The 13,060-nt window shown below is 40.6% G+C and overlaps 1 protein-coding gene across 4 annotated transcripts in view; it reads left to right on the plus strand.

The window, feature by feature from the left end:
- The window catches only part of LOC126470084 (ATP-citrate synthase), a 166,639-nt gene that overhangs the window by 76,551 nt on the left and 77,028 nt on the right, over positions 1 to 13,060 (plus strand). For all 4 annotated transcript variants that reach the window (XM_050097597.1, XM_050097600.1, XM_050097598.1 and 1 more), the window contains exons 2-3: positions 9,969 to 10,139; positions 11,105 to 11,290. In XM_050097597.1, coding sequence (XP_049953554.1) covers positions 9,984 to 10,139; positions 11,105 to 11,290 — 342 coding nt within the window. In that variant the 5' untranslated portion in view covers positions 9,969 to 9,983. The remainder of the gene's footprint in view (positions 1 to 9,968; positions 10,140 to 11,104; positions 11,291 to 13,060) is intronic.

Here is a 13,060-nt window from a genome sequence, read left to right on the forward strand (position 1 = left end):
CCAGGTTTATGTTTACCTGCAACCAGATACTAGCCAGTGGCTGAAGCAGGTCGCAGGCTGCTGGTCATAGGGCTTCATGTTCCTCCCCTGTCCCTGAAACTAAGGCAGACAAGCCCTCACAGACATTGGAATCATCTAAGGAGGAGGATGACAAGAAGTAGCCCTCGAAGATGAAAGACAAACTGCTGTACTCCGTGCCATACATGGACTGCCTGTGTATCTGAGGTGGAGTTCCTGGTAGTCCCCCCACCCCCACCCACACACAAACTTATTCAGGGCCAGTGTGTATTGATGCAATATCCTCACAACCGGTGGCAGCAGGTGAATCTGGGGTGTGACCTGCTTCCTAGCAATGCCCCCCCCCCCCCCCCTCCCCAGAATACTGATAGCATGATTCTCCAGTGGAACCGTAGCATTTTTTTCACCACCTGACTGAGTGTTGACATCTCTTACGAATTTCCTCAGCTTTCTCCATTGCCCTCCAGGAAACTTGGTTTTCAGCTATGCAGACCTCCTACCCTCCATAGCTACGAGGCTCTTTAAGAATCTTACCAACTATAAAAGAGTGTTCACAGCGAACAAATGTCACTCAATACGTTTTAGTTTTTGAAGTCTGTGGCTGTTCTTGCTAGGAGCCTTGATTTTACCGTTTATGATGTGTATCTCCCTCCTGATCATGAAGTGTCTCATAATGCATTGTCTGCACTGATTTCTCAGTTCTCCCCACCCTTCCTGATTTTGGGTGACTTCAGTGCCGATAACCCTTTGTGGTGTGGAACTATGACCACCAGCCATGGCAAAGTTATAAAAACTTGCTCACAGACATTGATCTTTGTCTCTTCAATACTGGGGCCCCCACGCACTTTAGTGTGGCGTAGGACTCTTATTCAGCCATTGATCTTTCCATCTGTAGCACTTGTCTTCTCCCCTCCATCCGTTGGAGAGTCAATGATGACCTGTGTGACAGTGATCACTTACTGATCATCCTATCCAAACCTCAGCATCACTCACTTGGGTGTCGCACTGGAGGGGCTCTAAACAATGCTGACGGGGATACCTTCACTTCTGCTGTCATCCTTAAGACACAGCCATATGGAGATATTGATGTGGCTGTACAGAGTGCAACTGCAGCCGTTTTATTGGCAGCCAACTTAGCCATCCCTTATTCCTCAGGATTGCCCTGTCAGAAGACAGTGCCTTGATAGACCTTCAGAATAGCTGTGGCCATTAGAGATCACAGATGAGCTCTCCAATGCCATAAGCAACATCCTTCAATGGAGCACATTGCCTTTAAAGGGCTTTGTGCCTGTGTCCGCCACCTAATAAAATGACAGAAACAATAATGCTGGGAACAATAAGTCACTACCATTGGACTGCATCCCCACCCCCTCATGTCTGTGCAAAGATTTGACACTTCTATGCACACCAGTCCCCACAGGTGTATTTTGTATCTCTATGAATGGTGTTGCCTACTCTGATGTAGGTGCTGCTGCCAAACATTTTGTTCTACTCTATGCTCTGGCTTCTGCATCTGAGAATTATCAGCCCACATTTTGTGTCCTGAAACAGTAGTTGGAGCGAATTCACGTACCTTCCATTACATGCCACCTGGAGCCGTTCAGTTAGTGGGAATACCAAGTGTGGTAGCCCTTTCCCTTGATGCAGCTCCAGGCCCAGACTTCGTTCATAGTCAAAGAATCAAACACCTATTGGTGGATTGGTGCAATTTTCAACTGTATCTATCTTGAGGGGGGGGGGGGGGGTGAGTTCCCATCTCAGTGGAAAGAGAACGTGAGTGTCCTGGTACTGAAACCAGGTAAACACCCCGTTGAGATGCACAGGTATTGCCCAGTTAGTATCACTAATGTTCCCTGCAAGTTGCTCAAACATATTCTGAGCCTATGGCTGTGTTGGTATCTTGAATCTTGGGGCCTTTTGACTCCATCCAAGGATGGTTAGGCCGTTCTACTGCTGACAATTTGGTCTGCCTAGAGTGTAGTATCCGGATGGATTTTGCTCACTGACAACACCTTATCACTGTCTTTTCTATTTGAAAAAGGCCTGTGACGCTGCATGCTATCATCACCTACTTGTAACCGTATGTGAGTGGAGAAGATAGAGAAGATACAACGAGGAGTAGCGCATTTCATCATGGGATCATTTAGTCGGTGCGAGAGCGCTACAGAGGTACCCGACAAACTCCAGTGGCAGGTGTTAATAGAGAGGCAATGTGCATCACAGAGAAGTTTTTCTATTGAAACTTCGAGACAGCATTTCCTGAGAAGAGTCGAACTACATATTGCTTCTTACTACATACAGCTTGTGAAATGATCGTGATGAGAAAATTCGAGAAATTAGAGCTAATAGAGAGGCTTACTGATGATCATTCTTCCATCTTGACATTCCTGAGAGGAACAGGGAAAGGGGGATAACTTAGTGGTGTCAGAAGTATCCTCTGCTACACATTGTTAGGCGTCTTATGGAGTATGATGTAAATGTAGATCCAGATGTCTCTGGGGCCTGCTCCAGATTTTTGTCTGGAACTTCTTATCACACTGTACTTTCCAGTTTCAGCTTGGTACTACACAATCCCCCCCCAATACAAGGGAACAGGATTCCAACAGAGCTTTGTATTGAGATACACCTTTTTCTAGTGGCTAACAATGGTCTAGCTACAGCTGTGGGGCCTTCAGTGTCGCCCACCTTGTATGCTGATGATTTTTGCTTTTACTATTGCTCAACAACTGTGGGTGTTGCTAAACACTGACTGCAGGGTGCCACGCAACTGCACAGTCCTAGGCCAGCCAAGACACATGTCATGCACTTCTGTCACCATTGTACTGACTATCCGCAACCAGAACTCCACCTCAACGATCAGATGCTCAATGTGCTTGAGTCTTATCATTTATTGGGGTTGTTCTTTGATCCCTGGTTAACGTGGCTTCCTCATCCTCACCAACTTAAGTGAAAGTGCTGGTCACATTTTAATACTCTTTGCTGTCTCAGTAACACCAGCTATTTCTCAGTTCACTCTATGCTTCTGTGGCTTTACAAAGCTGTGATCCTCTACTTGCATGGTTATAGAACTCTGACATATGGTTCAGTATTGCCTTTGGCATTACAGATAGTGGACTCATTACACTGTTGGACAGGCGCCTTTTGGACTAGCCCTTTGACCAGCCTACTTGTGGGGGGTGGAGTCTCTCCACTGCAGATTAGGCACTAGCAACTGCTGCTCAATTATGTCATATGCTTTTGCTACTCATCTGAGTATCCAGACTACTGTTTTCTTTTTCTAGGCAGGAAGTTCCACCTCCTGCAACAAAGCCCCAGAACCGGAGTCACAATCGCACGTCTGACAAATGGCTGCATCCTATGACATAAGGATGTACTACCTGATGGTGGCCCACAACATACTGGATTCCCCTAATTTGGCTATCTTACAATGAAATCTTAAACTTGCTGACAGGCTGCCTTTGGTGCCAGTCAATTATGCCAAAGTGGCCTATCTGGTTTTACTTGTGAAGTTAGTTTCTACTCCTTTCTGTGAGGTAGATCACTTTGACCTTGTCGAATGCTTGAGGGATTGGAGGGGCTCCTGTTCTGTCCTAGGGGGTCCCATGGCTGCCCTCACTTGGTGGTCCAGCATGGCTCCTGCTCTTCCCTCCTTTTTATTCTTCTCATTCTTATACATTTGTTGTTGCCTTAATGTCTCATCATCATTATCTCTTTACTAAGATTTATCAATGTGTCCTCATTGCCAGTTTTCTTATGGTAACCAGTCAGATGCAGATTGCGTGTCTCCCACTGCATAACATGCCCCTGAGACCTCCAGCTGCTTTCTGGTTCAAGTCACACACACACCTTACTCTTTCTCTCCCTTCTACTGCTTCTCTGTCTTGGTTTTATTGATTCTCGGTCACAATTGGGTTCATCAGGATTTGTCTTCTGTGTCCTTCCTCTCAGAGGACTATTTCTAGTTTGATGATCTCGTAGTTTGGTCCCTTTAATCCCATCAATCCAATCCAATAAATCAAAATGTTGAAAAATAAATATCATGGGATTTTTCTCATGTTTAGTTGCCACACAACTATAAAGATGATGAGTGATTAAATGACAGTGTTGGTGGTGTTGAAAATAAACAGTGCTATAAGGCCCACAGGCTTCCTTGTCTGGCTCTACTCAGGGCATGAAAGTGAATTCATTCCACTTTTCACCTTCTTGTACGAGGGTTGGAACTTAAATAGTGGCAACTATTTATTCACAACCAATGCAAAAGAGTTACATGTTTCAACATGTTACTGTCCTTCAAAGTTGTCAACAGCATTGTGTAGAACCCGTCGCCATTGATGTGGAAGGCATAGTATACTGTTAGCAGAGCCTGTTCTGTTGATGGTGCGAATGGAGCTGTCTAAAATTATGGTGATTCTCATGTACGACTGTGATGGTGTTATCCTAACGCATTACGTTCCTCTACAGCAGTATTACTGTTCGTTTTTGGAGCATCACCTGCGACCAGCTTTGTGCAAGAAGCAGCGACACTTTCTGCGCAACCCACCCATCATTTTGCACGACAATGCGCAGGTGCATACAGCGCAAGCTGTGGCTGCTCTGTTTGGTCGATGGGACTGGGAAGTACTGTACCATCCACCATACTCCCCGGCCTTAAGTCCTTGAGACTTTGAATTGAATCTGAAGATGAAGGAACCACTTCGTGGCATTCGCTTCAGAACTGTTCCAGAGATTCGACAGGCAGTAGACCACTCCATTCTCACCATCAACAGAACGGTCTCTGATAATGGTATACTATGCCTTCCACATCAATGGCAATGGGTTTTACACAACACTGGTGACTACTTTGAAGGAAAGTAACAGGTGCAAACAAGTAACTCTGTTGTATCTGTTGTGAATAAATAGTTGTCACTATTTAAGGTCCAACCCTCGCATCACAGATCCTATGAGAATGAAATTTGAAAACACTGCCAATAAAGCTCAATTCATACCCTTCACACATGACATCCTAAGTTAGGATTAGAGATAACCATGTGTATTACACACTTTTAGATTTTCAAAAACTTACGATTCACTACCGCACAGAATAAAAGTTATGAGTGAATTTAGAACTTCTTAATTTGCCAGACTGCAGCACTTTATTGTTGAATTTCCATCTAGAATAGAGACAGAGATGTGGTGGTGCTATTAGTTGGTGGATATTATAAATTGAAATTCCGGTCTTTTTGCATATCAAGTAGTTATATGTGAGGAAGTGTTAGCTGATGACGATAATAGTAATGTCATGGTATATCCCAACAAAATATCACCATAGTGTGAAGACTGCCAAACTTTCTCTTAATGTCGAGACATGTAAGGTTCTGTGATTCATAAACTGTAGTACCTTGTAAAGTAACAACAAGATTAATTACTCACAGCTAGGATTGGGAGTAATGAGTTGTAGGAATATGTTGTGGAACAATCACAGATGTTTAGTAGTGTATGAAGTGGCTGGACTTGATTTATTGTTAAGGTATTGTGAACTACAGTTTGCTCACAATTTTTTTAATAGCCTGTGGGTACAGTATTATAGTTCCCCCTTCCTCCCTCCTCTGTTTCTCGTTACAAAATTTTTGTTGTTGTGATAAGTAGATCTTTAGTGTAGCTATGGGTCTAGGTTAGGTTGGAGCCTGACAGTTTGGTAGGAAGTTGGCAAAACAAACTAACATGAGTGTAAAATAATGGGTCTGGTAACATTCTCTCCATAGTAATTCACTTTTCATTACAAATAACTAAAATAGCAAGGGAAATTCACAGATGTTGTAGTACACAATATATAAATCTCTGACGAATATTTTTGTTTATATTCTATGTCTAAATTATGAAAAATAACAAGGGAGAGAGAGCAAACTGTATATAACTCATATCGAGCCCATGCTCGGACACTGTTAAAGTTGTAATCACACTGGAAGTTTCTCTCTTTGCAGCTATCTGAAACATTTAGGTTTCCACTTGGGCGTTTTCTGTCTTAAAAACTGTTTATGGAAGCTTGAGACAGAATGTCATTGCAGTGGATTTTGGCAACAATTGTAAATGTGAGGTTTGTTATCTTCGAAGACTGTAATTATCAGGGAATAGCATATACACCATAGTGTGTATTTGGTCATCATAATTTCTACATAATAAGTTGCCAAATCTTGTCGTGGGACAGATGCAATAGAACCAGCAAAATACAGCGAAAATGAGGCTCACACCTTAAAAGCCATTTTTGCATTTAACGGTAGGAAGAAGACAGCCCAGTGCGTAAGCTTCATTGGCTCTTTGAGGAACATTAGTTTGACTCGATGGAAAGAAGGTGAAGGATGCCACATTAGCCTCTTGGGAGCATTGGTGCTCTACGTAGCATGGACTTTGCATCATCTGTGGTGATTGTTATGTTTTGAATGGTAATCATATGTTTGGAGGTAGCCACCCAGCCATTTGTGCAGTTTCTGTTTCATATAACAATAGATTGTTTTAGGTGGTATTTTTCTCAGGTTGGCTGCCTTGTTCTAAAATGAGCTTGAAATATCAAGGCCAGCTGTTACGTAAAGTTGATTTTAGGATGTAGCAGCAAACCTCAGAAGAATACAGTAAATTACCACACTTAATGAGTTTTTAGAGGTTCATCTACTGTCCTTTATCAAAATATTATTATATTTTCTACAACCCAATCACCAAGGATTAGCATTAATCTACTTTACTGATTGTCTTCCTCTCAGATTGAAATTTAGAGGTGTGTGCTATTTTGGCTGAAGCAGTTTCACAGAAGGATGTGTTACAAATTTTCTGACTACTAATTTCTTTCACCACATTGAAATAAGGTCATTGTGTTCTAGGTCATAGTTGTATCCAGTACTTTTTATGATCCTCTGTACATTTAACGAGGATTTCATTGACTTGATAGTCATGTAATGGTAAGGAATTCCCATGCTAAATTAGATCGAAGTCATTAATTGTATGCTGTCATTTCTCACCATTGGGGGATAAAAATTAGAACATGAAACATTAATGCTAAGATATCATTTAACATGTACATTTGCAGCACTGTTAAGGAAGGAAGGAAGGAAGGAAGGAAGGATGAGTCGGATTTTCTGAGGACTGTGATAAAGATGGTGGTGGTGACAATCTGTTGCTTCACGTTTTCTAGTTGTTGTTCACTGCACAGGACGTCAAGGGGCTTTGGATTGACAGGAAAGAACTATTTTATTTGCAAATTTCAGTCACATCAAAGATATGTCAATACACTATGTGATCAAAAGTTTCCGGACACCCCCAAAAACATGTGTTTTTCATATTAGGTGCACTGTGCTGCCACCTAGTGCCAGGTACTCCATATCAGCAACCTCAGTAGTCATTAGACATCGTGAGAGAGCAGAATGGGATACTCCGTGGAACTCACGGACTTCGAATGTGGTTAGGTGGTTGGGTGTCACTTGTGTCATACATCTGTACGCAAGATTTTCACACTCCTAAACATCCCTATGTCCACTGTTTCTGATTTGATAGTGAAGTGGAAACGTGAAGGAACACGTAGCACAAAAGCGTACAGGCTGACCTCGTCTGTTGACTGACAGAAACCGCCGACAGTTGAAGAGGGTCGTAATGTGTAATAGGCAGACACCTATCCAGACCATCACACGGGAATTCCAAACTACATCAGGAACCACTACAAGTACCATGACAGTTAGGCGGGAGGTGAGAAAACTTGGCTGCCCATAAGCCACACATCACGCTGGTAAGTTCCAAACAACGCCTTGCTTGGTGTAAGGAGCGTAAACACTGGACATTTGAACAGTGGCAAAACATTGTGTAGAGTGACGAATCACAGTACACAATGTGATGATCCGATGGCAGAGTGTGGGTATGTCAAATGCTCGGTGAACGTCATCTGCCAACGTGTGTTAGTACCAACAGTAAAATTCAGAAGTGGTAGTGTTATGGTGTGCTCACATTTTTCATGGAGGGGGCTTGCACTCCTTGTTGTTTTGCATCGCACTATTACAGCACAGGCCTACCTTGATGTTCTAAGCACCTTCTTGCTTTCCACTGTTGAAGACCAATTCGGGGATGGTGATTGAATCTTTCAACATGATCAAGCACCTGTTCATAATGCACAGCCTGTGGTGGAGTGGTTACACAACAATAACATCCCTGTAATGGACTGGCCTGCACGGAGTCCTGACCTGAATCCTATAGAATACCTTTGGGATGTTTTGGAACACCAACTTCGTGCCAGGCCTCACCGACTGACATCGATACCTTTCCTCAGCGCTGCACTCCATGAAGAATGGGCTGCCATTCCCCAAGAAACCTTCCAGCACCTGATTGAACATATGCCTGCAAGAGTGGAAGCTGCCATCAAGGTTAAGGGTGGGCCAACACCATATTGAATTCCAGCATTACCAATGGAGGGCGCCATGAACTTGTAAGTAATTTTTAGTTAGGTGTCTGGATACTTTTGATCACATAGTGTACTTGCAGGAAAAATGATTCCCCAATTGAAATTTCTGTTAGGCTTAATCTTAGAAAAGTGCATTTCAACTGTCTGTCATGGTAGGCGAGACTCTGAGCCTTCGTCACCACCATTTACCAGGAAGTCCACACAAAAACAGTGAAACAAATTTAAAATACGTGTTGCTCCATAAATATTGTGTAATTGTGTTGTACTTCCCACAAGGTACACATCTGACGGATGTGCACAGTACAGTATGCAAATGATCCACAGAGGACAAGCTCACAATATAGTACCGAGTGAGGTGGCGCAGTGGTTAGCGCACTGGACTCGCATCCAGGGGGACGATGGTTCAAACCCAAGGGATGGTTCCTTTGAAAGGGCATGGCTGATTTCCTTCCCTAATCTGAGCTTGTGCTCCGTCTCTAGTGACCTCGTTGTCAGTGGGACGTTAAACACTGATCTCCTCCTCCTCCTCCTCCTCAAAATGTAGTAATATCTTCATAGAGTTTAATAAGAAGTCGAGAAGGCTTTACAGTAGTCAAGAGGCTACACATGAAATAACATAAAAATATAAAAATGCAAAAAATAAGTAACAGCAACCATTTTAGATCCACAACAATCTTTTTTTTTTTTTTTAAAGAGATTTTTCTGCTGTCTGAGAACAACTGTTAATGTACTGCATTCTACATTTGCAGGGAGTGGGCTTGAAATTCATATTTGGTCTTCCAGATTTGGCTTTGTGTGGTGTCCGTGAATGGCTTAAGGCAAATTCTTTTGGAAATCCAGTGACCAATTCCTCCCTTCCCCCCTCCCAAATCTTCTATATCCTTACCCAGCTCCAATTTGTATTCAGTCTAATGAACCTCCTTTGTTCTATAAATCTATCTAAAGAACAATGCATGCTTCTGACAAGACTATTTAATGTCATGAGATGTATGTAATTCCTATAAGTAAAGGTAAAGCTGTCTTCAACCCAAAGGTTTATTTGAATACCACAGTTCTTTACTATGTATTGTCCTAATGGAGGTATACCCTTGCCTCCTTATGACCTATAATCGGTAGCCAACCAGATACAAGGGCTCCTACAATAGAAGCTGGAGTCCAAGTCATAGTGCCACTTCATATTTTTAACATACACAAATCATTATCAGAAGTGAAAGGAACTGTAACTGTCAACACAATCACAGGACTGGGTGGCGATTGAACCCTGGACTTTTATGTATGTAGTCCGACACTTACCCACTAATACACAGAGCGACATGGATTTCTGTAGGGAGCATAGAAATTGTAGCAGCAGGAAATTTATGATGCTATCTGCACAGTCTTTTTCTATCAGTGCCCTTTATGGTCTATTTTAACTAACTGATACTGCTACTGAAATGTTTAATAGTATAAAACACTAAATTTGTAAAATGTGCTCAAACTTGTTGTATGTTATGTGCAGTGATATATAATGAAAGTACTCATTTCTTCTTTATAGATTTAAATCTGCACAATGTCAGCCAAAGCAATAAGAGAAGCAACAGGAAAACAATTAATAAATAACCATCTTCAAAGTGGGACAGCTGCATCTTTCTGTCGCTTTGCATCAGTTGACGAGAGCACAAACTGGGACGAATTGCGAAGCAAACATCCATGGCTTCTGACTGAGGTGTGTCCTTCATAAATTTTTTCCTGTTTTTTTTTTTTTTTTTTTTTTTGAGCTGTATAGAGATAAATTATGATATTTCTGTTTAGAAAATGTTTTTACTGTAACTATGTGAGTATTATACTTAACCTTTACCTTCAATCATTACATTGTAAGTAAACTTTAATCAAGTATGAATATGTTAAGGACTAAAGCAAGACAAAAAACTTGCTTGTAAAATTTGCTGTGACATTAATGCGGTAAGGAATATTATGGCACTGATTTATGCCAGCAGTAAGTGAGGAGCAGGAGTGCAAACTACGTGGACCAGAATACATATATTCACATGTTGTTGAAATTTTTCCAGATAAAAAATGAAAAAATGCATGTCATGCTATGCCACATAAAAATATTACATCTGTATGCCTGTCAGTGTTCAAGATATTACCAGTTTGACAGATCATGAAATGCGTAATGTAATATCTGATGTGCCACAATGTTACCAAAATTATTCAGCAACAGCAATAATTGTTATTGTTATCTTTATCATTAATAATAATAATAATAATAATAATAATAATAAATCATTTTCCCCCGATAAAAAAATGTGGGATTTTGTTTAGGTAGCCCCCAAGGAAACTTAACATTGTTCTTCTTTTTTTTGTGTGTGATTAAAAAAGAATTCCATAGACATGTAGAATTACAGAAACACCATTAAAATTTTACAAATAAAATTACTAAATTATGATATTGTTAACATAAATACTTCCCTTTTGAACATCCAGAAGCTTGTATTTTAATATAGTTTTTAATAAGATGCTGATAAATGTTAATAAGGTGCTGATAAAGTTTTTGTGAAAGTTATGCCAGCATTGTACTTATATATTTCCCTTGGAACTATAACTAACTGCTTTATTTTCATTGCAGTTTATTGTATTTTATGTACTTTTATGTGAATTTAATCTTCAGTAGTTTTATTTTAATTGCAGAAACTGGTAGCAAAACCTGACCAGCTTATCAAACGTAGAGGCAAACTTGGGCTCATTACTGTCAATAAAGATTTTGAGGCAGTGAAGGAATGGATTACAGCTCGGCTGGGTGTAGACCAAGTAATAGGAAAAGCTACAGGAAAATTAAGAACATTCATCATTGAGCCATTCATTCCTCATAAACCAGTAAGTATTTTAAGTAAATGAGATATGCATCCTCACTTGTTGCTGTTACTCAGTAAATAAAAAGACTTCATTGTCTGATTAAAACCATCCAGTTTATTTTTATTTAGTTTTTTTTATAGTTTTAAACAAATTTGTAGAAGGTTTATGCAATGCCTTATCCACATCCTAACACAGTCTTCTTATATGAGGAAAATGTTTCATGATGTGATTAAATTAATTTGTAAATTATACTGATAAACTTATCGGAGTGAACTCTTTTTTTTTTTCTCTTAGAAAAGGCTGGAAAGCACCCTCTAACCTGTTCATCATCTTCATCATCATCATCATCGATATACAGTTCCAATTTCCTGCATACTGTTCATGTGCTTCTTCAACTTTCTTCTTTTCATGTATAATCTGTCATGGAGAGCATCATCCATTGTCCCCCTTCTGGCAGTGAGGTCTTTCTTGATCATGTCAAAGCACTGGATTCTTGATCTTCGTAAGGCACGTTTTCCTTACAACTCTCATTTCAAATTTATTCAGGCTTGTAGTCTCCAACCTTATGCCCGTACCACCATAGTCTGTACGTGCTGATTCTATGTAAAAGGGATGTCTTGATTCCGGCTTTGTTCCTCACCTCCTCATTCTTTAACTTGTCCATCTTAGTTTTCAGGATGGTGTATCCAAGGAATTTCATCTCTGATGCCTGGAGCCTCAGTGACTCTCTCTTTATGGGGGCGCATGCCTTGATATTTGTACGAAGTAGCCCATGGGTGTCACTAGTTTTGCGTTCCCTGGAATCTTGTCATCCTGTAAAGGAGTTTTCACTTACTGATAGAGTTCAGCAACCTTTTGCATTCTGTTGCTGAACTACTGTCTAATCAAATTATCTCTGGGGATTATTCTTCTGAGGTACATAAAACTGTCTATACACTCTACATGATGGTCAGCTAGTTACACAGTTGCGGGATGTCCATCTCTCTTGACTGCCATCACTACCATCTTGGTCATGCTGATACAGAGGTTGTAATCTTAGAACTTGAATTTCCATATGTTTAATCTGATCTTAACTGTTATTGTAATTTAGAATAAAGAACTTTATCATAAATAGTAGATGTGAATGGTAAAGGCCATGAAACTGATATAAAAATCATCTTAATTTTATGAAAACAACAGTCACCGACAATTTGCCTGTCTCTCCCTGTGTACGGACCAGAAAATAGAAGGCACGCACTAGAAAATGGAAGGCAGCAGGATGTTACTCTTTTGACACCACAAAGTCTCTGGTTTCATAACATGGTTTAATTGAAAAAATATGTACTTGAAATCATTGTAATTGCCTTCAGTGAAGGGACATGTGATGTTCGCCTATATTATTCCTGCCTCTTCCCTCATATTTTCTCTCTCTCTCTCTCTCTCTCTCTCTCTCTCTCTCTCTCTCACACACACACACACACACACACACACACACACACACACACACACACACACACACGCTTCCAACTTTCCCTCATTTATGCTGCTACCTTCTTATCTTTTTCCTTTTTTGAATCTTTGGAAATGTTGGTGCTTGATTTTTGTTATTGTTTGTATAACAGTTACAACAAGCACTTTTTGTTCATAATTTTTTCTTTTCTGCATTCCTGAGAAGAACACTGCAATATTGAAATCGTACTTTTATTTATAGATTGATATTATTTCTTTCAGCCCCGTGAGTGATACATGGACTGTTGTGTGCTGATTTGGTATAGTCTAATCTGGCTACCTTTGCTGTATGTTTCACTCAGA

The sequence above is a fragment of the Schistocerca serialis genome, chromosome 3 (genome assembly GCF_023864345.2).
Source record: "Schistocerca serialis cubense isolate TAMUIC-IGC-003099 chromosome 3, iqSchSeri2.2, whole genome shotgun sequence".
Taxonomy (NCBI): domain Eukaryota; kingdom Metazoa; phylum Arthropoda; class Insecta; order Orthoptera; family Acrididae; genus Schistocerca; species Schistocerca serialis.